This window comes from Drosophila ficusphila, unplaced genomic scaffold (genome assembly GCF_018152265.1).
Source record: "Drosophila ficusphila isolate 14025-0441.05 unplaced genomic scaffold, ASM1815226v1 contig_286, whole genome shotgun sequence".
In the NCBI taxonomy this organism is placed as follows: Eukaryota; Metazoa; Arthropoda; class Insecta; order Diptera; family Drosophilidae; genus Drosophila; species Drosophila ficusphila.
This window is the reverse complement of record NW_025064189.1, coordinates 3,694,173-3,717,805: the sequence shown is the minus strand read 5'-3', so window position 1 is coordinate 3,717,805 and position 23,633 is coordinate 3,694,173. Positions and strand designations below refer to the sequence as shown.

Genomic DNA, 23,633 nt, shown 5'->3' with positions numbered 1-23,633 from the left:
ATGTTAAAGCGCTGTTAACATAAAGCAGCTGTTGTTTAAAAAACTGTTCAATTGCTTTAACAAAGTAAACAAAACTGTTTCTTATAATTTTATGACTTTAGTTAACTTTTAGGATAACACCTGATTAAAATATATGGATTTTATTTGACTCTGGCTGTATATTTGACATACATTAAGCTAAAAACAGCTGTTTGCCGGTATCTGAAAATGCCCTTGAATGACATTGCACCCTACAGTAAGCTTTTCAGCATATGAGTTCGCCAAATCAGCAAAATAAATTTCTGTACATCATGATGAAGATAGAAATATTTAAAAGTTAAATCAAAAGCTTAATGAAGTTATGTGTAGTTACGATTTGCAAAGACACACCCCCAACTTCAGAGTACTACTGACAGGCAGCACGCATCGATGATAGCGCTTATCTTGATCGTTATGGCCGGACCGCTTTCGCTTATCAGTGGGAGGCGAATTTCGCTGTGCTGTGTTTGACACTCAATTTTCATCGCACGCAAACGCGGTTCATTCGTCCAGTTGGAATTCAGCCAGCAGCGGGAAAACTCCAGTGACATGTCTTTAACTGTGGAAATTGTTGCAACAAAGCCCTACGAGGGTCAAAAGCCAGGAACCAGTGGATTGCGCAAAAAGGTGGGATCCGAGCAAATAAGTCTCAAACCCTAAAATTCATCTTATAAATTGTTAAATGTTTTTCCAATGGTAGGTCAAAGTTTTTACCCAACCGAATTACACGGAAAACTTTGTCCAAGCTATTTTGGAGGCCAATGGCGCTGCTCTGGTGGGTTCCACTTTAGTTGTAGGTGGCGATGGACGTTTCTACTGCAAGGAAGCTGCCGAACTCATTGTTCGGTTATCGGCAGCAAATGGAGTTTCCAAACTGCTGGTGGGCCAGAATGGCATCCTGTCCACCCCTGCCGTTTCCAGCCTTATCCGTCAAAACAAGGCCTTGGGTAAGTTTCCAGCTAGGGAGTCTTCTCTGTGCTCGTAAAGATTTTAATTGATAAGAAGCATCTTTACACAATCAACGGGGTGCGAGCTGTTAAGTGACAGAGGTCCCTGGGGTCGAACAATAACTATAGATTCAATCGGTTAACAGAGACTTCATTGTTCGGGCAACCGGGTTTGAATCGGTAAAGCCAAGGGTATTAACACAGGCAGAATGTTGTCTTAAGATACTGTAAAACATTTATCAATTTTAAATCGTAAACAATTACGCGAAGTGGTTTTACTATTTGCTATTTCATAATTGGCGAAACTATTTCATCAAGGAATCTTGAGGGTCATATTTATAGCTTTTTTAAATATCAGCCAACTCTCTGGGCACAGACATTTAATGTTGGACATAAGGTTGGGATTTAATAAATATATAAATTGCTCATCAACTTAAATTTTTTAGGATTAACTTATTAATTATATTGCCTTATTTTCTTATTTTCTCAAAATTGTAAACTCTTTAATAGGTGGAATCGTTTTAACCGCTTCGCACAATCCTGGTGGCCCCGAAAACGATTTCGGTATCAAATTCAACTGCGAGAACGGAGGTCCTGCTCCCGATGCGTTCACCAACCACATCTACAAGATCACCACAGAGATCAAGGAGTACAAGCTGGTCCGCAACCTGCAGATCGACATCTCTAAAGTGGGCGTGACTTCTTTCGACATTGCTGGAAAACCCTTCACCGTGGAGGTGATCGATTCGGTGGCCAACTATGTGCGCCACATGGAGGAGATTTTTGACTTTGCCAAGCTGAAGGATTTCGTTAGCGGAAAGGCCACTGGAAAGCCCCTGAAGATGCGCATCGATGCGCTGAATGGAGTCACTGGCTCCTATGTGCGCGAGATCTTTCTGAACCGCCTGGGTGCCAGTGAATCCTCGGTGGTACACACTACTCCACTGCCGGACTTTGGTGGTCTCCATCCTGACCCGAATCTGACCTATGCCAAGGATCTGGTGGACACCGTTGCCCAGGGAGACTACGACATCGGAGCCGCCTTCGATGGAGATGGTGATCGTAACATGATTATCGGCAACAAGGCGTTCTTCGTAACACCCAGCGATTCCCTGGCGGTGATTGCCCACTACCTCGAAGCCATCCCGTACTTCCAGAAGAACGGTGTTCAGGGATTCGCTCGCAGCATGCCCACTGCTTCCGCTGTGGACTTGGTGGGCAGGAAGTTGGGCAAGGAAGTGTTCGAAGTGCCCACAGGATGGAAGTACTTCGGTAACCTCATGGACGCTGGAAGGTTGTGCCTCTGCGGAGAGGAGAGCTTCGGCACCGGCTCCAATCACATCCGTGAAAAGGATGGCATCTGGGCGGTTCTTGCCTGGATCTCCGTGATGCAGCACACTGGCAAGGGTATCGAGGACATCCTGAAACAGCACTGGTCGGTGTACGGTCGCAATTACTTTACACGCTACGATTACGAGGAGTGCGCCTCGGATCCTTGCAACGATATGATGTCCACCATGGAGAAGGCCATCACTGCCCCCGAGTTTGTCGGTAAGAGCTACTCCAGCGGCGGAAAGACCTATAAGGTCAAGGAAGCGGACAACTTCAGCTACACAGATCCCGTGGACAAATCGGTGGCCACGAAACAGGGTCTGCGCATCGTCTTCGAGGATGGCAGTCGCATTGTCATGCGTCTCAGTGGAACTGGCAGCTCTGGAGCCACCGTGCGGTGAGTTATGATGTGGAAAACCAGAAAATCAACTGAACTAATTTTTAATTGATTTTCTTGCAGCTTGTACATCGATTCCTATGAGAAGGAGAACGTTCTGGGTCAGGCCAGCGTAATGCTGAAGCCTTTGATCGACATTGCTTTGGAGATCTCGCAGCTGCCCAAGTTCACCGGACGCAATGCTCCCACTGTCATCACGTAAAGAGTTCCTTATTGAAAAGAATCAATGAGATTACCAACCCATCCAACTACAATCTCCACTTGTACCTCAGCGAGGCATTTCCTTGTTACGTTTTCGGATTTATTAAAGTTTGTGTAGCCCAAACGTTGATTTATATCCTATTTTAAGGGCGTTGATAGGTACTCATACTCGCTTAGTATCATGTTGGGTATACGCTGTTCCAGCACTCTCAGTGGCAAACGAGCAATGCGAATAAAAGCTAGAAGGAAGTGAAGGGCAGTGACCACTTCTGATCCAAGGACTTCCTTGTCCCTGCATATAAAAAAAGAAGTGTTCAAATTTAAATTCATTAAATGTAAAGTGAATTATACTCACAATAATTGGGCCTCCGAGACCGTCACCACATACTGACTCATGTAGGATATGTACAACATCTTGACGTTCCTGTGGAACTGTTGCAGGATCGTTAGAAGACCCACAATGAAAGGCACATTATCAATGGAATCTTTAGCTGACTTTGGCAATAGACAATCGGTGTTCGCAGAATGCTGCAGCCGACCCAAATGGGCAATGGTGAACAAAAACAGAAAGAGCGACATGTTGTGTGTGTTCTTCGTCGTGAGAAAGACCTGTTCCAGCGGTTCAAAATTTCCTGTATAAAGAAGGGTTTCCTGCAGCTCGGTGAGCATACGAACGCCCTGCTCATCACAGAGATCCTTGCTTAGGGAAAGTTCCAACAAAAGAGCCCTGGTTGAGGATTTTTATATAGAGTTGTATTTAAAAAAAAGTGATATTTTAATTTTACTCACTTGTTTAGCGTATCGGCTGTGTTCTCTAACAGCTTAGCATCACATTTGCTGCTGAAGCTTAATTCTCCAGCAATTTCCCGACGCAGCAGTTGCTTCTGTCCGATGGATAGGACCCAATCTAAGAGCGTTGGCCAAACCTTAAGCCACCTTTGCGTGTATGCTTGGTAATACTTTAAAGGCTGCTTTGCCACTTCGGGAGATGGAAAGTCCCGTGCCTCGAGCTCCCGGGTCAAGCTTGCCAAGGCATCAACCCACATGCGATCCGAAATGAGGTTCCGCTGTAGCCTCTCCAGGTTGCGCTTCAACTCATCTGCTAACATATGCGCGTATAGGCGCTCCAGTCCTACCATTCCTGCCGGAGCCAAAGCTTCCCGTAGCATCCCAAAAAATGCCGAGCCGGCTAGGACTTCCTGGTGTGGAGCTTTCTTTTCATACCATGTACTCTTCAAGTCCAAGAATATCGTGTTTTTGGGATCTGTGCAGCGCAAGATTTCATGTGCTAGACGACCAATAAAGTTATTGGAAGAATCACCCACAACAGGTGGGAAGTTGGGAATGGGAATGATTTGGCTTTGATGCTCGGATTGAAATTCCTGCACCTTGTTGCGCAGAAAGGCGTTGCACTCCTTCTCAACATTATAATTGATGATACGCTGTGATTCCTCCAGCAGGATGCGAAGTCCCTGGACTCTCAAATAGTCTTCTATATATTCAAAGGATCTGCGATATCCTTCTATCGTCTTGGCCAGAGCTTGAAGTCTCTGTTGAAGAAGCTGCACAGGTGTTTTTCCCTTTTCTGGCGTAAATATCAGTCCAAGATTGTAGGCATTGGCCAGATGATTAACCAACTCCTTTCGTATGCCATCCTCCAATAATTGCTTGGGATCAAGTTCGATTACTCCCACCAGAGTCGTTTTCATCATGAGGATTCCTTTGGTGAAAACGGCAATCGAGTTAGTTAGCTGAGCCACTTTGGCGCGCTCTTCAAACTGTGCATAATCCTTGAGACGTTCCTTCTCTACTCGTGTGGGGAACTCCTTGATCACGTTTGTCAGCAGATGGATAATCCTGGCCAGAATGCTGAACATGGTCTCTGGAACAATTTGTAGAACACGACGCAAGAAATTAGCTAGCTCCGTGCTGTAGTAGTTTGACACGGAGGCCAGATCCTCGCTCCTAGCCTGATTGATCCTCATCAGCGGCACCTCTAGGGTGCTGGCCAATTTAAGGAACACTGCCCTGATTCCAATCACCGCCTGCGGCTGTCGCTTGATGTGCTCCTGCATGAGAGGCGTAAAGTCGCGCTGCAGAAGATGCCAGGCGTAGCTGAAATCGGTGATCATCTGGATGTGGATCTCGATGTCTTCTTTCAGGTTTATTAGCTAAGAAATTAAGAATATCAATTAAGTGGTAATACATTGTAATACACTTTGCTTACCTGCGTCATCCGATTGAGCATGTCCCGCGTTTCCTGCAACTGTTGCTTTACAAGCATATTGGAATGGAGATTGTGATATTCCTGAACTTCGTCCAGTGCTTGCATCACTTGAATAATCAACCTTCCCGATTTCTGTGGCCTGCTTAACTCCAGTTTCTGAAGTCGTCCGGCCACTTCCCCAAACCACTGCTGCAACTGAGGATTTTGCTCGATTTTGGTCAAAGGTCTAGAGCCCGCAAAGGCTTCACTCAACTCCTTTAACCTTTGCATGGCCTCCTCCCTGCTTTTCGTCCAGCGATCCTCTTTGGATTGCTGAATTTCCGTCAGGAACTCCCTGACACTCAGTTCCATTTGGCTGCAGTTCAGCAACAAATTATACAGCATATTCCGATCAAATTGCAGTTCCTGGAGCACCATTTGTTGCACTTGCGCTGGTAGAGTGGCGGTGTATGCAAATACGAAAACTTCCGTCGAGGTGTGTAGGCAAAACCAGCGGAGCAGGACATTCGACTGCCTCATCATCAGGATGATCTTGTTGGCGTGCTCCAAAACGAAGTCATCATTTAGGACTCCCTCCCGAACAATCTCCTGGGTCTTTTGCAGTATCTTGCCCAATTGCTCCTTTTGCTGTTGGCAGAGAGTTTTTATCCCAGCCGGACTTATCACATTTTCGATAGCAGAGCGAGCGGCTTTGAAATCCAACCAGGCGTCCACAAGATTAACAGTGATGCCCATGTACAAGGATACAATCCAGTTGTCGCAGAAGAACTTATCCACAATCTCACGCATCTGAGAGCCTTGGGAATGGAGAACTTTCGGGCAGAAATACAGACACACGTACAACATGGCAGCCTGAGTGGACAAGGCGGTGGATCGGTGCGAAGAGTGTGGGTACAAGCTTAACTGGTTGTATATATCATCGCATCGGAGTCGGGCCACCACAAGATCCACAAAATTCTCATCGAAGGGGAAGCGAGAGAAGTAGGCTTCCGGATACCTGGGAACCACTAGATTGGCAGCAGCAGCAGCTGCCTGTTTGCCCCCTAAGCTCATCACTTTTGCGGCCTCCGAAGGATGGACATAGCCCGTAGATCGAAGTAGAAGGCAAACATCATGAATATTGCTCTCATCTCCACTGGGGGTGGCATCTCCTCCACTATAGCGATAGTACGCTATCAACAGGCGTTCCCTCACATCTCCCGGAATGTGAAAATCAAGCAGAAGTAGAATCACACCGAATAGGTAGAGAGATTCACAGAGCAGTTGGCGCCCCTCCTCCTCCTGGAGAACTGTCTCCAGGGTCTGTTGTATATAGTAGCCACTGTTGAGCTCCTCTATATACTGCCGGAGGTCGGATGCATAGTGGTGGATGCTTTGGAAGGCCAGATAAAAACGGGTGATTAACGGAAGTTGGGCACGGGCCTCATCATCAAGTTCGGTCAACTCCTGTAAACGATTAATGTGTTTTTAGTAAAACTCCGAAATATATAATCTTTTTCCCATTACCGGACTTTGTTCGATCCTTTTCTCGTGATCCTCGGCCACTTTGAAATAGCTAAAATCTAAAATAATCTCCCCATATTTGGCCTTATCTGCCTTGTTGTCCAATCTGCAAAATATATTTCCATACATTAATCATCGTTTAAATGTATTTACTTTATATTACCTATAAATACTGGGAACATAATCCTTGAGGCGCAGGATTTCTGCTATTATCGAATTACCCACCGAAACTATATTCAGCAAATTCTGGCCACAGGCATTATTTTCATCAAGGAACTCAGTCATTGTGCTATAATCATTTTTTTATTTCTGAAAATGCAATGTTTTTTACTCTATTCAAAACTGCCTTTTTTCCTAGCAAAAATAAATTGTTTTGATCATTTGTTTTTAGTTTTTCATTATAATTTTTCGCACTAGTATGAACGTGTTGAGTTTGTAGAAAAATACTTACTTAAAGCGGGTCATACTAAATAAATGATTGAGGGATGCCAAGCGCTTTAAAATAATGGCGCCAAAGCTTAAATCAACCATTCTATATAATTTATCAATCTATACATTACGCTTATAACCGTCCCTTAAGACTTCTAAGTGATGAAATGCCTTTGCTTGAAGAATTATAGCTCAAAAAGAAACGACGCCTATATAGCAGAAAACTATTTCGAGTGATAGGTGTTTGGCTTCAAGTTCTCCCTCAAATTATAAAACCAATCTAAGAAAAAATTGAAAAGGTCCAATTAAATGTTTCTGGTTGAATCCAAATGTAAATTTGGTTCTATTTATTTTGTGTTAGATTTTCATTCTATGGGGGCTACACAAAATTTCAGTAAGAGTAATTAACATAATAAATGAATATAAAAATATCAATAAAAATATTTAATTCAACTACATAATGTTTAATGATTTAACTAGCTAATTAACTGAGATACCGTTACATATTCCATCCGTCATAAAATAATAATTTGTATAAGAAAAATATTGTAATATAAAGCACTGCGCACTTAAATAAATTCTGTATCATCCCCACTATTAATATTCCGTGCTCAGTTGAAAAGTTTTATGAATTTTTTTCTTTTATTTTTTTTGCTTAATGATAAAACATAATAATATATATATATTCAGTTATATGCCTACCAAACTATGCGCTGTGTTTACGGTTGCGTTTGCCTGTTTTTTTTTTGTATATCATAATAATTTAATGTACACACAAAGAATTTTATAGAATTGTTCCTTTTTGCTTAGTTATACTGAATTACATCAATTGTTGTCAATAAATTTGTTAATTTTTTTTTTTTGGGATTGTATTTTACAAGATTTATCTGGCTAACTGTATAAAATTTGTCTATTTTGTGTGTAGGCCTGTTGGATCGGGGATGTTGGGGATTCGGGGAGCCTAGTGAACCGTGTTTCTTAATGGATGAACGAGCGCCACTAATAAAAACATATTTGTTTCGGTGTGCTAAGATTTCCACCGTTCCTAGCCATCGAGAATTCGTTAATTACGTTTGCGTTTACCTAGTTATCTATTAGAAAATCGTAGCCTAGCATGTATTTACAATTTGTTGGGTTTGTTGTGGTCTTGCCTAACGATTGGTTTTCCGTTTATACATAATAGGTAATTAAAAATTACATTGTTTTGTTTAAACAACTATAACTAATTCAATGTATGGTTTAAATGGATATCTTTTCGCTTCTGTTTTTGATGTGTTTTGTTTTTAGCTGTTACTGAACTTGTTCCGATTTATTGGTTTTTAAAACCTCTTATCTGCGATTCGGTTTCGATTTCTCTTTTTGTCGCGCGCGCGCCTTCTATTCACTTATAATCTATAAATTACGCTTCGTTTTCGTTTAACAAACTAAGTTAATTAATTAATATTAATAATTATGTTTATATCGTTTAGATAAGGCCGTCAATGCAGTTGTTGCAAACATTATTTTACAGTTACAAATCAAACGCCCGCTGACTGCGCGTTCTCTTTACTTTTATATTCCTCTCTATTATTTTATGCTCTTCGTTTACTTTACGTTACTCTGGTTTTGTTTTTGGATTGGTTTGGTTTAAGTTTTACAGACAATTTATTGGGAAAAATAAACGAGCTTTAAATTAGGCTTAAAATCAAATACGATTAGAATTTAGGGTTTAAGTATGTAAATGGTAATTATAGAAATTAAATAGGGGCGCCTAACTAAAAAGAAACAACAACAGGGGGAGACGCGACGCAGTTAATATGGAGGTTAAATTATATTGCAAATGGATGAAATCGTAAAGCTGAAAACACAACGATGACGACAGTCCACGGAGTAGGAGGATCAGTGAGGAGAAGACGGTGCGAATGATGGGCAACAGCAGCGATCACTTGAGGTATGTCTTGAACAACATGGAGCTGCGACAGAACTCGCGCTCCTGCTCCATGTAGAAAAGCATGTCGCGCAGGTTCACACGCTTGATGCGCGGGCGTAACGTCGTCGGCGCAGATCCTGAGCTGCTTAGCACTCCTCCGCCACTGGAACCCTGTTTTGAGAAAACACATTCATTTAGGACTCACTCTTGAATTGGTGTTCTAGCTATATTTGAAGTATTTTCTTTACTAATAATTTTATTGAACATACCACTCCCGCACTGACCGCTTCGCCGTCCAGCTTTAACTTTTTCCGGGGTCCGATCGCCTGCAACGCCGTCAGGTTCGCATCACGCTGACGCAACTCCTCCATTTCGGCGCGCTGCATCTCCTTAGCCTAGACAAGGAGAAAAAGACGTAAGCAAATGGCTCCAGGAAGAGGCGATTGAGCTCCTACCCTCGCCTTCATCTTGGCCTGCTCGGGATCCTCGACTCTCGACCGAGACTTGGCAGCCCGCAGCAGCATCTCACGCTCCAGCTCCTCGTGTCGCTTCTGCTCGGCCTTGTCCAGCTCTTCCAAGAACTTGATCTGACCGCGCACATCCTTGGCGGCCTCGTAGCGTGGGTCCAACTGTTAGAATTCATTGATCGAGTTTACTTTCTAGTTTATTAATTAGTAAATATTTAACCCACCTTGATGACATCAATGCGGTGCTCCGCTATCACAGCCAACTTCTCCACAATGTTCTTCAGTCGCTCCTGGCAGGCGTGCGATATCAGAACGGCCACATCTTGCGACGGCTCATCCAGTCCCGCTTCCGACGTAATGGCTCGTATCCGTGCTTGCAGGGCGGGCAGATTGAGAAACACCTCATCCTTGCAGGAGCGAATCTGCGTGCCAATGTTTTCCGTGCAGCCAAGAATCCTCTGCGACTCCTCTGCCAGATTTACGCCACCCATGGCGGCCACATCGTTGATATCATCGTCGCCGTACATCGACGAGGACATGGAGCTCTGCTGGAAAAACGAGTTTGCCGCCGCTGATGCCGCTCCCATCGAACTGTTTAACTTGGCGTCCATTTCCATGGCGTCGCGTTTCTTTTTACCCAACGTCTTGCTGATCATAGGCGGCGGCCTCGCCATCGTCTTGGCTCCAATCGGTGTAAGCGACGCGTTGATCCGCTCCATGTGCGGCGGATGCAGCGACGGCGCCTTGATCTCCACTAGCTTCGCCTCGAAATGGTTGTTGTTGTGGTTCAGGGAATTCTGCATCTGCTCACGGGCTCGCAACGCTTCAGGCGGCAGGTGGACCGTGGGCAGCGACGGTATCGGCAGCGATGTGGTCGAGGCGGAGTTTAGCGTGGACAAAACAGACAGCGTGGGCGTCGGCGGTGGGCCGCCGGAGATGGCGGCCAGCGAGGGCGGGTGCAGGCTGGGCGTAATCGCTTTGATCTGCGTCTGGCCCACCTTGACGGCAGTGAGTTTGTTCGCGGTGGGCACACTGTTTGGCGGCCGTGTGGTGGCCCGAATCTGCACCGATCCCGTGCGTTGCAGTTGGGCATGTTGCGGTCCACGAATTTGCACAATATTCTGTAAATGAAAATATGTTATATGTTTGTAAAATAGGTTTTGTTAAAAGGATTAAAAATCAGTTATTCCACTTAAATTGTCGATAGCTAAAACATTTATAAGGACCTACAGATAGGAAGTTATTCTGAGCGCGATAGATTTGTATTTTATGTATTGGCTTCTGACGTATTAATCTAAAAGATAGCGAACATTCTGAATCCATTAATTTAAATGGATTCATTATGAATATTTCTCTAATATATGGTGGGGATTTCCCGTAAACAAGTTTTAATATTAAATATGATTGTATATTTACTGATTGAGGAACGTTTTGCGCTATATATTTTTTTGATGGAAGTTTTTTTTGACCCACTCAAAAGACTAATTGGATTATGAGAGAATAATCTCAACTTACCGCCTGTCCGGGCACCTGTAATGAGGGTATTTGGGTGCGAATTCCCGTGTTAACAAGACGGGGTGCCGTGGGCAACCGGATGTTAGGCGGCTGCTTCGATATCGTCGTGTGGCCAATTGTGGGTCGCGGTGTGCCCAAAGCATTCGGCGTTATCATGCGCACCTGCGTCTGTCCAATGGTCGTCGTCTGGCTGGGACCGATCGGACGGATTTGCGCTTGGATTTTCTGTAGAGAACCGAAAGTGTTAATATAAAACTATACAACAAGTTTTTAAAGATTCCGTTGACTTACAGGCAGCTGATGTGAGAGTCCGGCAAGTCCGAGAACATGTTGCGGCGGCGGTTTGATGCCTTCGATCACCAGCTCCTTGGTGTAGAGCGCTTGCCGGAGCAGGGGCAAACTCTTCTTGAGGAATCCGATCAGGCACGGCTGCGGACTGGCGTTGAGCAATCGCTCCAGGCGGTCGCAAAACTCCTCCGGCTCCACGTTCGCATTGACCAGCTCCTGGATGAGGGTGCGCACATTCTTCTCCACCGGCTTCGGTTCCCGTGTCGACAATTCGATTAAATTGGCTAGAAACTTGCGACACTTTTCTTTGGTATTGCCCTGCTGCGTCGTCGTTGCTGCCGCCGTCGTGCTGCTTACTGCCGTCGCCACCGCTCCCGCAGAGCTTACATTGTTCACCTGCTGCTGGGACTGCTGGGCCGGTATCGTTTGAATTTGCGTTATCTGCGGCAGGTGTGGCGTCTGCGCATTCAATTGCGTCAGCTGTGGCGGCTGCGATGAGTTCGCATAGCTAGTGCTGGCTACCGAATTGACAATAATGTTGCTGGTCGCGGTCGTGTTGGTCATTGACTGCGGCAGAAAGTAATCATTTAATTATTAAATTGTTGAGATAAAATAGTAAACAATATATATAGTAGTGCAAAATTAAGACCAAAAAGCGTTAGAATAATTATTTAAAATATTGTATAGCAGAATAAAGATGATGATGGTTCTTTTTTTTTTTTAGAATGGGCAGGTTCAAGGGTCCTGGTTTCCAATTATGTGTGCAGGGGGCAGGACTATGGCTGGAGAATGGATAATGAGATGAACTGAAGACGTTACAGTAAAATGCCTTCTGGTGCAATGTAAAATTATTCTTGAGGTACTAAATTATTTTCATCCGAACAAGGAATAATAAAAAATGCATAACAAAACATTGATGTACATATATACCATTATTATGGTACATAAAACTAAAGTTTACTTTAGATATGAAATGAAGTTTTGCGAAAAAATTTATCGTAGTTAAGTACGATATCGCCAAATTCTATTTATAATGAAATGGGGAAATAGTTTAGTAAACATCGGCTTAAGGCATTATACTCTAGTGAAATTCGGTTGAGAAACTTTGATTTGGAGGAGGGAATTGCCGGGAATAAAACAACAGCCCAGCACACATCGTTGGTTCAGCCGGGCAACCCGAAAGCCAGACCTTATATTATATCATTTGGCCTGAAACAGCAACTCGTAGGCAGCGCATAAAACTAAATCGAATCGAAATAAGGAGTATCCAAATTACACAGACGGTTACACAACGCAGCATGCAGTACATTTACATATATACTATATATATGCAAAATTATGAGAGTATTCTGAATAAATCAAAATGAAGTGTTCGCGTGTGACGACGAACCAAAACGGAACTGAAGCGTAGGCGTAGTTATATGTATAAATAAGAAGATCAAATCCAAATGCATAACAGACAAAGGAGGAACAGAGGAGAGAAGAGCAAAAAAAAAAAACAGATCGAGGAGGAGTATCCTGCTGGCTTCTCTTTACGTTTTGCTTGATCTTTATGGTGGCTGCCACATTCGCGGCAGCTGCTGCAGCGGCAGCCGCAGCGGATGCCTGTTGCTGCTGCTGTTTATGTTGCTGCTGGGCCTTGAGGTGTTGCTGCTGTTGGAGCTTCTGTTGCTGCTGCTGTTGCTGGTTAGTAGCGGGTTTGTTGTTGTTGTTGGTAGTGGTGGTGGTGTTGGTGGTGGTTGTGGCATTGATAATACTATTATTATTGTTATTATTATTGCTGGATGGGACTGTGGATGAAGTACGGACAATCGTTTTGCGCAGTGCAATGCTAGTGCTGGCGGTAGTGCTGGTTGTTTGTTGCTGCTGTTGCTGTTGCGATTGCTGCTGCTGTTGTTGTTGCTGTTGCTGCTGCTGATGTTGTTGTTGTTGGTATCTACTTACAGCTGCAGCCGGCACAGTTTGCAGACGGATCTGTGTGGTTGTGGGATGATTTGTGGTGCTGGTCGTGTTGCTGTTATTGCTGGTGTTGGTTATAGTCTGTGTCACCGTCGGCGGACCCGTCGTCGTGCCCACGCGCAACAGCTGGAATCCGTTATCCGTCTTGACCAGCAATGCCGGGGTCTGACCCGTATTAAGTGTGCTTAAAGTTATCTAAAAGTAGAGAGAGAAGACAGAGAGACTCGGTTTTCATCTGCTGGACCATGGTGTGTATGGTGTATGGCTGTGTGTTTTGTGTGAATGGTGGGCTGTGCACATGCGCGTATGTGAGGAGTGTGTTTGGGTTAGGGTTTTTGGGAGCTCTGTGGGTTAGTAGAGAAGAACCCACCACAACAACCGTAGCAAAAAGCTTCATTATCCTTCATACTCACCGATGGACTCTGCGGCCTTACGCCCGCCATGTGAGTGTTGATCACCACTCGGCTGAGCGGATTGGTGGGCACATTCTTCTGCTGCTGCGGCGACGGCGCCTGGTGGCGCATGCCCACCACCACGCCCGCCGGCAGCATCGAGTTCAGCAGAGGTTGACCGGCCTGGGAAGTACACAACATTATCATTAGTCTATCAATCGATTGCTTATCTCATCAGACATTTCAAAGTCGATTTGGGGCAGAGGAAGCATTAAAGGGGGTTGCGGGATGCTAAGTTGGCCTACAACATGCAACAATTGGCGATTATCGCTCAAAGGACCTCATTAAATAATAATTTGTTTGACCGATCCTCGTTGTGCTCACCAAATTTGAAGGCGTGTTTTCTACTTTTTTTTACCAAGCGAGCATTGAAAGCAAAATGTCTACAAATATAATGGTACTAAAGTGCTTGCGTTTGTTGGAATATTTAGGGATTCGAGGTTGAAGGATGTTTTTAGCGTAGGGGACAGTATTGATAGCTATAGATAAATGATCAGCAGCCGATAAAGTTTACTTAACAGGTGATTTTTCACTTGGAAAACGAAGGAAACATGATTTAGGCAAATAGAGTAAATTTGGAAGAGGTTTTTTTTAACTCGAATTAAATGTTGATTATACAAATGAAATTAATATATGTAGTTTAAAATATCAAATTCCCTTTACCAATTTGCTCAAGAAGACATTTAAGCCTAAATGGTACGGTTTCAAGGATCAAGGATATTTTGAAAGGTAAGGAATGGGCCTGGATTTAGGGACGTTAAAGAGTGAGTAATGATCAAGTCCGGGTTTTACCCGGTTCGGACTGGGATATGGGATTTTCAGAAAGCGTAATAAAAGTATAAGGTACAACCAAAGTGTGTGTGCGGCCACTACTATCCGATTCGAGCGAGGAGTTGAGGAAATTTCGGATTAGGAACAGAATTGGACGAGTGATACGCCCGACTTGCGATCGCCTAGCGCCCGAGAAGTGGGTTTAGCTTTAATGTGGATACCTGATTGATGGTCTTGGTCATGGTTACGATTCCTGCTGGTGCACTTGAGACTAGACCCGCCGGCAGGGTGACAGCATGGTGGTTGGATTTAATAACTAGGGTTTGTGTTTGGGTGGCACCTACGGATTGCGTCTGCTGTTGCGCCTGTTGCTGCTGCTGCTGGACATGGTGGACCTGCTGCAATCCCTGATGCTGACCACCGATCCCCGCCTGGATCGTCTTGATGGTCGTCGTGTTGGGGAGCTGGGCCGTGGAAATTACCGCGCCGGGATTGCCGGCTATGTTGATGGTGCCATTCGGCAGCGGCTGGCTGGTGAAGGTGATGCGATTGCCGGCAGCTGTCTGGCTGGTGTTCATCGTGCTGTGTGTTTATGTTTGGCGAGTGCTCTAGACTTCTGTGTGTGTGTATGTGTCGTCCTGTTCCGATCAACTAGTTGCACACATCCTGCGTTGGCGAATCACACGGAACATGCTGTGCGCTCCAGAAGCGAACTGCAAGGCAAGGGGAGGCGCAGTTAGTATTTATACGCGAAACAGGTAGGTGAAGATAATACACCCAGCTACCTGGAGGCCCTATGCCATAAACCCGAAGTAGCGAACACCTGGAGGACGCGCCGCGCATACACAGGTAATAAGTCGCATTCACCTTGGCCAAAAAATAAAAAGCGGGTGCTCCGCTAACTTAGTGCTGCGCTGGCTCACTCGCACTCGCCTTTCTCCTGGCGCATCCGTCGTAGTCGTCGTCGCGTGTGTGTTATCTTTGCTAACTTTGATGCCTTTTGTTTTCGCTCCCGATGTCACTTTTCTACACTTTTTCGATCGGCGGTCTTTCCCTGCGCACACACACACGCGCGAGCCACCACGGACTGATTGTTGAGCACGGAGAAACGCTTTATTTTGATTATTTTGATGTACAAAAAATTTGGCAGCGACAGTGCCAGAACGCCGCCATTTTCACGATGCGCGTGCAAAGCGAAAATCGGAGGGCTGGCGTTGCCAGATCGCGGGTGAAAAACACGTAACCGGCGGTCTGGCAAGGTCCGATGTTTATGCGGGTGGAGAGTTCGCAAACTTCGTTAACCACACTATTTAAAATAGTTTAGCTTCAATCCTTAATTTATTTGTGGATTTTATTTTAAAAAATCAAGATATTCATTTAATATGTGTTTTAAAAATTGATAACATAAACCCTACTAGTTGCCTTTAAATATCTTCAGTGATCAACCGTAGTATTAGTAATTTCTACTTTTCGGCCAGCGGGTGGTGGCATGTACCAACGTACGTGTGCGTATGTGCGAGCGTGTGTGTGAATCAGTATCAGTTTTGTACAGCCTGCAGAAGTCGGGGACAATTTTTGGGGCCGTGGGGCCGATGCACTCACTTCAATTCATTTTCCGTTTAAACTCGGTGCACTGAGGCGCATTTTAAAAGATTTACCGTTGCGTTTCTCTGGCGATTTGGCCGAAAACCGAGTAAATATTGTTTACGGACCGCCGAGGTACGGACGAGTGTGTGTGCAGTGTGACCGTTATGGGGATGAGCGATTGGTACCAAAGAAAACGCGTTTGATGGTGACTCGAATTTAAACTTTCTGGCAATACTCTCTGGCTCTCGAATTATTACACCTTGATTCCATTGACACATTTTTCGCTATTGCTAAATGATTTTGCGCCTCATATAAGGCTTAAAAGGTTTTTTTTTGCCAAAAATAGTCTGGCTTACACATAAAACTTTTATAAAAAGTTTTCCTTAATATATAGCAATAATATCATAAGACGATCTATGCCTCTCCTAGATATTTACTTAGTTCTTGAAGAAAATTTTTTGTTAAAAATACTTTGATTTCTTTATAATTCATGAACTATTTGCAGCGGCATAAAAATGTAATACCCATTATGTCATGTCATGGTCACTAAGACCCAAATAATTCCATTTTTTTAATTTCCAGTGTGGCGCAAAAGAAAGTCATTTGGTTTGTGGGACTGGAAGTCATCTAAACGTTGCAGCCTTTATTGCCTTTAAAATAATTTTTTTTTTTGAAGCTTTACCAATTTTAATTGGGTTTTCTTTATTATATCTAAAGTCCGCTTAATCCAAATATTTAAAAACTTTAAAATATTTTTCATTAGTTTTAGTGAAAAACTTATTAAAACAAAACACTTTCGTATGAAGGTTAAACTGGAGTTTAAATACACAACTATCAAAATATCGATAGTCACATTTTTTTAAACGCGTCGATCCCACCGCTACGACAGCATTCAGCTCATCTCTACCGGCGCATATAGACGAGAAGGAAATTTTCATTTCACCGAATTGAGGTAATTAAAATTACAATAATCGTTTACCAAACATGTGCAGCATGTGCTAGGACAATTGCTCAGAAAGGGTTTCCCGCGTGTGTTCACTTGCATGTTGCCGAAACACGCGAAAAGTGCGTTTAAAGTTGCAGGGTAAAAATCGATAGAGAAAAGGTCTCAAAGAAAAAATGGTTAGGAAAATGGAGGGGGCTGGCTCTTCTTTGCGACATGACGTGACTAAGACCACTTTGCTTTTACAGCTATAAACAGGCTATTACGCGGAAAGCACATATAAATTCCCGAATAAATCCGTAGTCGCATAAATATCGAAAGTTGAGTTGGGATTGGCAACTAATGTAAGTAGCGCACCGAATGGGGGGGACAGCAAATAAATAACCACAAACAAATTCGATTGCCGTAATTGCAGCACAACCAACGACGACAATGGCCAACAACAACTACGCCGGGTTCAACTATGGCGGCACCCAATACAATACGGGCCAGGTCTCGTACCCGGCGGTAACCAATGCCACCTACGCGAATGCGGCCGCCTATCAAAACGCCGCTGTTGCCGCCGGACAGGGTGGTTACGGCGGGGCAGCCGGGGCGGGCGCTGGCGCCTCCTCGGGTCCTCCGGGGGCGGGGGGATACGGTGGATACGGCGACTACCGGAATGCCATGCAGTCTTATGACGCCAGTAAGACATTCTACCAGCAGTCCTCGGCCGGCTACAACGCCTCTGGTTCGACAGCCTCCGTCAGCAAGACTCACTACTCTGCGCCGCCAGTCAAGAATCAAGTCAAGGGCAAGATGGACAAGTCGAATGGTGGCCCAAAACCTCCCAACTCTGCTCCGCCTTCGGGCAACAGCTACAGCGGCTACGATACGGCCCTCTACAATGCGGCCAGCATGTATGTGGCTCAGCAGCATCAGGGAAATCCCAACCAAAAGCCCAACGGCGGTGGCAACAACTGGTATCAACGCAAGATGGGGCCGACCATCCCGGGAGCTCCAGCCCTAAGGGGAATGCGTCCCAAGGCGCCCCCACGGCCTCAGCAGCTGCATTACTGCGAGGTTTGCAAGATCTCTTGCGCCGGACCGCAGACTTATCGCGAACATCTGGAGGGCCAGAAGCACAAGAAGCGCGAGGCCTCGCTAAAGATGTCCGCTAGTGCGACCAGCACCACCCAAAATAGAGGCAACAACTACCACTGCGAGCTGTGTGATGTTACCTGCACTGGCACGGATGCCTATGCCGCCCATGTGCGAGGTGCCAAGCACCAGAAGGTGGTCAAACTGCACCAGAAGCTGGGCAAACCGATTCCCTCGGAGGAGCCGAAGAAGATGGGCAAAATCAACTTTGTGCCCGCCGCTGCCGGATCTGGCGGATCAGCAGGAGCGACTGGCGCCGTCAAGGCTGAAGGGGGCTCCAACGAGAGCGATGCGGCTGGAGAACTCGATGACAACCTAGACGATTCTCTGGGCGAGAACACGGACAATATAAAGCCGGTTGGAGGCGAGTATATCGAGGAGGTCAAGGACGAGGAGGGCAAAATACTAAGCTTCAACTGCAAGCTGTGCGACTGCAAGTTTAATGACCCTAACGCCAAAGAGATGCACATGAAAGGCCGCCGCCATCGCTTGCAGTACAAGCGCAAGGTGCAGCCCGACTTGGTAGTGGACTTTAAGCCCACTCCTCGGCAGCGGCGTCTGGCCGAGGCCCGTGCCAACCGGGCCATGATGTCCTCGCATCGCGGCGGCGACGATCACGACGGCAGCTACTGGGAGGAGCAGCGCAATCGCCAGTACAACGAGGAGTATGACTACAACAACTGGATGTCGCGCAGTTTCGGAGGTAAGTTCACAAGCAATTAGTCTTGGGGTGGGTAATTCCACCAATTCCTTGGTGGAAAAAATATCACTCACAAGTGGAACCAACTTTTTTAAAAGCACCATCTGACCACTCACATTAGATTGCGTAGTACGCAATTTATTATTTATTATTTTATTTTGTCATTAGTCATACTTTTATTTATTTAAAACTTAAATGAATTTTCAAAGTACATAGGTTACTTATGGTACCTGTTGTGTTATCAGCTTTCCGAATGATTTATTTAATCATGTGGCTATTTATTTACATGCTAATTGATTAAGGTTCAAATTTTTTTTTTTTTATGGTATTTGGATTTACTAGTATTTTGTCAGTTCTGTACTAGTGACTAGCGTTGAATCTGAAACTAAATACGATTCAGAATATGAACTGAAATTTGATGCATTATGTCTCTTTTCAGGTGCCCAGCGCTTCGGTCGCATGGGCAATGGGCCTCCGCCGCACTTTGGCATGATGCCCGGCGGAAACGTGCGTCGTCCGGAGAGCACCGACGATCGCCATGCCATTGCGCGTCACGCTGAGATTTATCCCAAGGAGGAGGAGCTGCAGACAATCCAACGCATCGTGTCGCACACTGAAAGAGCCCTTAAATTGGTATCCGACGCCTTGGCCGAGCAGCCCAGCGATGCCGGAGCGGCCAATAAGAAGGATAAGGCCGACAAGCCGTCCGAGAAGGACGGACGCGACAACCAGATCTTCTCGTTCCACAAGGACGCCGACAACGGTGGCAATGTGGTGCGCATCCTGAAGGGAGTGATGCGTGTAGGCTACTTGGCTAAGGGACTGCTGCTTCACGGCGACAATGCCGTCGAGCTGGTCGTTCTCTGTGCGGAAAAGCCGACGGCGGGTCTTCTACAGCGTGTGGCTAACGTGCTGCCCGACAAACTCAAGGAGGTGGCAGGTAAGTGAGACGAGGCAGCTGCAACTGTAGTCCTTGCATAGCACTATTCTTGAATGACATTTCGGTTGTCCTATTGAGAGGCACAGAAGAAACTTTTTCCAGAGAAATGGCTTGAGTGACAAACGCGGCTAAAAAGCCTCACAAAGAACCATAATCAAAAACAAAAAATTTAATAAATAAACACGTTCTTAGCTTGGCCAATTTCACGCTGACCAGCGCAGGTGAATTTGGCCAAATGGAAGCGGCTTAAACTAGTCAAATAAAACTAACCAAAAAAAAAAAAAGAAAAAAAGAACGATTTTCGAAGCGGTAAAGATGCAAGATGAACGCAACTCACGATCCGTTCACATTCGCTATTCATTACGTTCACGTTCGACGGGCAATTTGTGTGGAAAAAGTCTGAATAATAAATCAAATTTAATTAAATAAAATTATTGTACATAGAACCTAGGACAACTAGAGTTGAGCCCTGTTGTTGCGGTGGATGTAGATTGCCACGCCCGCCAAACCGCGCCCAACGCCCCAGTCAACACAGCAACTAATTGCGAATAAAAACGTATTTGCCGTTTTCAGCTTTTCTCTCTGCAGGATAAGTTTCGAGCCTCGAGCCTTAGCCTAGAAGCTCTGTGAGTCTAGAGTCTAAAGTGTGTCGTTCAGTTAGCCGTCTGTAGCTGTAGCTCAGCCCTCCCAGGTTGCTCCTCTTCCCGCTCGGCTGCTGCTGCTCCACTCCGCTCCGCTCCACTCCACAAGCACCACCGGCGGATCGTCACGGTAACAAGCGCGGACTCGGCGCCACAAGTCCAGTCTCCTGCAGTCAAATGTGGTGTGGTGTCCTTGATGAAACCATCAAACCAAACTGAAACTCTTAACCAACTGAAATTCGAACCAAAGGAATATATTTATACAAAGTTTGCGCGCGCGCCCGTTTCCAGATGAAACTTTGTGTAAATAAAGTCCTTTGATGGCCTGGCCAAGAAGTTGAACAACACAACAACACGCCAAGAAGCAATGCGATTGATCCACACACGAGACGCGAAATGCCAAATGCAAAGTGCAAGTGCTTGACCCCAAAATTGCAGCGCCGATGTGGCGCCTCATCTCTTACTTGAAACCAAGCAAATATATCTATACTCTGTAATATCGTATACATATATATGTCCAAGCGGCCGAATTGTGTGTATCAAGCTTGATTGTCAAAAATATAGAAAGTACTATATATATATATGTAAATGCAAACAAAAATTGCGACCGAAATTTGCGTTGCGCCCGGTGAATGGAGAATACTGAACGAGACGTCTGGTCAACGTTTCCCGCAGCCATAAATTTCGTTCAATATTTTAATGCAAAACTAACCAACAAACAAACAAGATAATTCCGTAATATAATTCAAGTCGAAATTCAGTAAAAATACAGATGTGCGCGCTCTAAGTGGAATTGCAACGGGTGGATGACGCCGAGTCCGAGTCTCGAGCTTGCAATTCCGTTTACGAGACCCAAACAAAACAAAACCCGTAACCCGAAACGGAGATACCGATCCCAGCACGCAAGTCGAACGAATCTCCTGTTTGCTGGGAAGCGAGCGAATACGAGGATCGTGGGAAGAAACAAACATTACTCGTGCTTTTCATACCGTGCATCAAGTCCCCATTTGAAACAATTTTTGCCAATCACTATTTTACAATGTATTCGTGCATTTTGCGGGCCACACCTGGAACTTTGTTTCACCCACAATGTTTGTCTCTTTTTCCAAGTCGAATCTAGTATTTCGATGTTTTTAGTCTTCTTCAAATACATTTTTCAAACATTCCTTGCATTCTTGCTTTCTCGATTTCAGGTGAAGTTCAGGTCAATTATCGCGTGGAGGTCAACGCCGAGGATGCCGCCCTAGTTGTGTTGGATGAGGCTGTTTCGGTCAAGATCACTCTCACTTCGCCTTTGCTGCGCGACACCAATCCAGGAGAGGCTACCACCAGCGAGGAAGGTGAAGGCGATGCCGAATACTTGCCTCGTGAGCCCTGTCTGCGTGTAAGTAGTTTATTAGGAACAGATAACCAATCAAAAGCATTCAAAGTTATTCATTTTTTTGCGGAAATCGGCTTTACGAAAGAAATACATATAATTATAATTTGATTTGATTTTTTTCAGGCTTTGGCTGATCTGCGACACGCCAAGTGGTTCCAGGCTCGGGCCACTGGACTCCAGTCTTGCGTGATGGTCATTCGCATCCTAAGAGATCTCTGTCAGCGCGTGGCGTCTTGGCAGGCACTACCTCAGTGGTCGTTGGAACTCCTTGTGGAGAAGGTGATCTCGTCGGCTGGCTTTCCCATCTCACCAGGCGACTGTATGCGCCGCATCATGGAGGCCCTATCGTCCGGATTTTTAATCAATGGGCCTGGCTTGCTGGATCCCTGCGAAAAAGATCCAACCGACGCCCTGCTCGATTTGACCAAACAGGAACGCGAGGATCTCACTGTGTCGGCTCAGCTGTTTCTGCGCTACATTGCCTTCCGCCAGATCTACAAGGTGCTTGGTATGGAGCCGCTGCCGGCTATGAAGTTTCCCATGCGTCCATGGCGCGTCAACCGCAAGCGGCGCAGGTCGTCGGGGAAGGCAGGTGGTGCCCCCCGGCGGGGAGACCGAATCCAACGACATCGACGAGACCGGCTCCGATGAGAAGGTGGCCAAAAAAGAGGGTGCCGGTTCCACCGGTAGCAGTGCTTAGGCAGCGTCTATAGGTTATAAACACGTAGTCGGATACTAATATTACAATTTCTCTCATGATAAATTCTCGCAACAAAGCGTCACTTAACTATAACCAACTCTTATTCTCCACGAGTATTCAAACCAATTGGGGCATAAGGGCACTGGAGCTATGCATGTCCAACATGTTGCCCAATTGGCAATTAGTGAACCCCCTATAAAGCAAACTTTAACTAACAATATTTAGCGGATTATGCAAACTTGTATTTTTTAGCATTAGTGCATCGGAAGGCAAATGTATTCAGATTAGATGTGGTCATCTTGGTCCTCAAAAGATTCACAGACAAATATATAAATACAAGAACAACACGGATTTTAATAAAACGTATTGAACAACTAAAATCATTTGAGTTTTTTAAATTACTTTTTCGAAATATGTGATCTCATTATCACTCATCTAAAGTTACATCTATCTTTTAAAGTATATATCTTATTCAAATTAGTTTACAAGAAATCGCTCCATTTCGAGTTAATTTTCTTGTTAACTGAAGGGTTACTTTCCGCAGGACGTTTAGCGGGTCTTGATAGTTTTCTCTCAGATTTATTAAAATTCATAGAGATTTCCTCGTCCAGATCTTTTACTTCCGGTGCTCCTGTCGGTTTTCGATTGCATTCAATAGGTCCATCCACATAGCTTGCCCATTTATTAACTTTTGTGGGAATTGGAATATTTTCCGGTTCTTCAGAAAGGTTTTCGTCATCCTCCATTTGTTGCATTGCTTTGTCTAATAATTTCTCTTCAAGTTTTTCTTCTTGCATTCCACGCTCTAAATTTAATTGCTGCACCTTGGCTCGACATTCGGGTCCTGATCCCCGAAATAACTCCTTGAGCAAATTCTGCTTTTGGCGGCAAAGTTTGCACTCCCATTTGTTAGCTTTCTTCACTATGTCAACCTCAAAAAGCAATTCTTTTTTTAGAATTGATATTTAATTGATTGGCTTTTGTACATACCTGATACATTTTGCATTGAATGCACTGGACAACTCGAATTTGCTGCGACATTTTAAAATTGGGAGCGAAACTGCAATACAAAACAAACAGGAGCGGCTTTAAAGACCAGGGCTGGAAAAGCACATTTACTGGAACCAGTAAGTGAACCAAATTGTACTTATAAGTTATGAAGTAAATAACCTTTGTTTTAAATTCT

General features: G+C 44.9%; 5 protein-coding genes across 15 annotated transcripts; 2 read left to right on the top strand and 3 right to left on the bottom strand.

Moving 5' to 3' along the window:
* Positions 1–472: 472 nt before the first annotated feature.
* Positions 473–3,019, top strand: LOC108089516 (phosphoglucomutase). Its single transcript, XM_017187841.2, has 4 exons — positions 473–645; positions 719–965; positions 1,476–2,694; positions 2,758–3,019. The coding sequence occupies exons 1-4, from the start codon at positions 568–570 to the stop codon at positions 2,894–2,896; spliced, it is 1,683 nt and encodes a 560-aa protein (XP_017043330.1). The 5' UTR covers positions 473–567; the 3' UTR covers positions 2,897–3,019.
* LOC108089515 (WASH complex subunit homolog 5) lies at positions 2,881–7,043 on the bottom strand. The gene is made up of 6 exons (XM_017187839.1): positions 6,789–7,043; positions 6,629–6,731; positions 5,123–6,568; positions 3,685–5,066; positions 3,251–3,622; positions 2,881–3,187 (listed from the first exon to the last, which is right to left on the bottom strand). The coding sequence occupies exons 1-6, from the start codon at positions 6,908–6,910 to the stop codon at positions 3,034–3,036; spliced, it is 3,579 nt and encodes a 1,192-aa protein (XP_017043328.1). The 5' UTR covers positions 6,911–7,043; the 3' UTR covers positions 2,881–3,033.
* Positions 7,044–7,366: 323 nt separating this feature from the next.
* Positions 7,367–16,169, bottom strand: LOC108089504 (transcription initiation factor TFIID subunit 4). 9 transcript variants are annotated; one of them, XM_017187810.2, is made up of 10 exons: positions 16,018–16,169; positions 14,637–15,128; positions 13,606–13,767; positions 12,770–13,387; positions 11,237–11,800; positions 10,946–11,170; positions 9,655–10,551; positions 9,419–9,592; positions 9,233–9,358; positions 7,367–9,134 (listed from the first exon to the last, which is right to left on the bottom strand). In XM_017187810.2, exons 2-10 carry the CDS (start codon positions 14,991–14,993, stop codon positions 8,976–8,978), a joined length of 3,282 nt encoding a protein of 1,093 aa, XP_017043299.1. In that variant the 5' UTR covers positions 14,994–15,128; positions 16,018–16,169; the 3' UTR covers positions 7,367–8,975. The 9 variants fall into 9 exon arrangements, with proteins under 9 accessions (XP_017043299.1, XP_017043304.1, XP_017043303.1 ...); XM_017187815.2 differs by having other exon boundaries at positions 16,074–16,130; XM_017187814.2 differs by lacking the exon at positions 16,018–16,169 and adding an exon at positions 15,919–15,995.
* Positions 16,170–16,845: 676 nt separating this feature from the next.
* LOC108089517 (zinc finger RNA-binding protein) lies at positions 16,846–22,827 on the top strand. 3 transcript variants are annotated; one of them, XM_017187842.2, is made up of 6 exons: positions 16,846–16,954; positions 17,194–17,289; positions 17,361–18,788; positions 19,225–19,725; positions 21,560–21,750; positions 21,871–22,827. In XM_017187842.2, the coding sequence occupies exons 3-6, from the start codon at positions 17,378–17,380 to the stop codon at positions 22,396–22,398; spliced, it is 2,631 nt and encodes an 876-aa protein (XP_017043331.2). In that variant the 5' UTR covers positions 16,846–16,954; positions 17,194–17,289; positions 17,361–17,377; the 3' UTR covers positions 22,399–22,827. The 3 variants fall into 3 exon arrangements, with proteins under 3 accessions (XP_017043331.2, XP_017043333.1, XP_017043332.2); XM_017187844.1 differs by lacking the exons at positions 21,560–21,750; positions 21,871–22,827 and adding an exon at positions 20,299–20,343; XM_017187843.2 differs by lacking the exon at positions 17,194–17,289 and having other exon boundaries at positions 16,859–16,954.
* On the bottom strand, positions 22,778–23,534 carry LOC108089518 (MRN complex-interacting protein). The gene is made up of 2 exons (XM_017187845.1): positions 23,438–23,534; positions 22,778–23,379 (listed from the first exon to the last, which is right to left on the bottom strand). The coding sequence occupies exons 1-2, from the start codon at positions 23,486–23,488 to the stop codon at positions 22,930–22,932; spliced, it is 501 nt and encodes a 166-aa protein (XP_017043334.1). The 5' UTR covers positions 23,489–23,534; the 3' UTR covers positions 22,778–22,929.
* Between the last annotated feature and the right edge of the window lie 99 nt (positions 23,535–23,633).

Coding starts and splice junctions, on each gene's coding strand:
- LOC108089504 (XM_017187810.2), bottom strand. CDS start 14,993: ATGAACACCAGCCAGACAGCTGCCGGCAATCGCATCACCTTCACCAGC. Junction 13,768..14,636: donor TGACCAAGACCATCAATCAG/GTATCCACATTA, acceptor TGTACTTCCCAG/GCCGGTCAACCTCTGCTGAA. Junction 11,171..11,236: donor GACTCTCACATCAGCTGCCT/GTAAGTCAACGG, acceptor GGTTCTCTACAG/AAAATCCAAGCGCAAATCCG.
- LOC108089516 (XM_017187841.2), top strand. CDS start 568: ATGTCTTTAACTGTGGAAATTGTTGCAACAAAGCCCTACGAGGGTCAA. Junction 646..718: donor CCAGTGGATTGCGCAAAAAG/GTGGGATCCGAG, acceptor TTCCAATGGTAG/GTCAAAGTTTTTACCCAACC. Junction 2,695..2,757: donor AGCTCTGGAGCCACCGTGCG/GTGAGTTATGAT, acceptor ATTTTCTTGCAG/CTTGTACATCGATTCCTATG.
- LOC108089515 (XM_017187839.1), bottom strand. CDS start 6,910: ATGACTGAGTTCCTTGATGAAAATAATGCCTGTGGCCAGAATTTGCTG. Junction 6,732..6,788: donor TATGTTCCCAGTATTTATAG/GTAATATAAAGT, acceptor TATATTTTGCAG/ATTGGACAACAAGGCAGATA. Junction 3,623..3,684: donor ACAGCCGATACGCTAAACAA/GTGAGTAAAATT, acceptor ATCCTCAACCAG/GGCTCTTTTGTTGGAACTTT.
- LOC108089517 (XM_017187842.2), top strand. CDS start 17,378: ATGGCCAACAACAACTACGCCGGGTTCAACTATGGCGGCACCCAATAC. Junction 19,726..21,559: donor CAAACTCAAGGAGGTGGCAG/GTAAGTGAGACG, acceptor TCTCGATTTCAG/GTGAAGTTCAGGTCAATTAT. Junction 21,751..21,870: donor CTCGTGAGCCCTGTCTGCGT/GTAAGTAGTTTA, acceptor GATTTTTTTCAG/GCTTTGGCTGATCTGCGACA.
- LOC108089518 (XM_017187845.1), bottom strand. CDS start 23,488: ATGTCGCAGCAAATTCGAGTTGTCCAGTGCATTCAATGCAAAATGTAT. Junction 23,380..23,437: donor TTCAATGCAAAATGTATCAG/GTATGTACAAAA, acceptor TTGCTTTTTGAG/GTTGACATAGTGAAGAAAGC.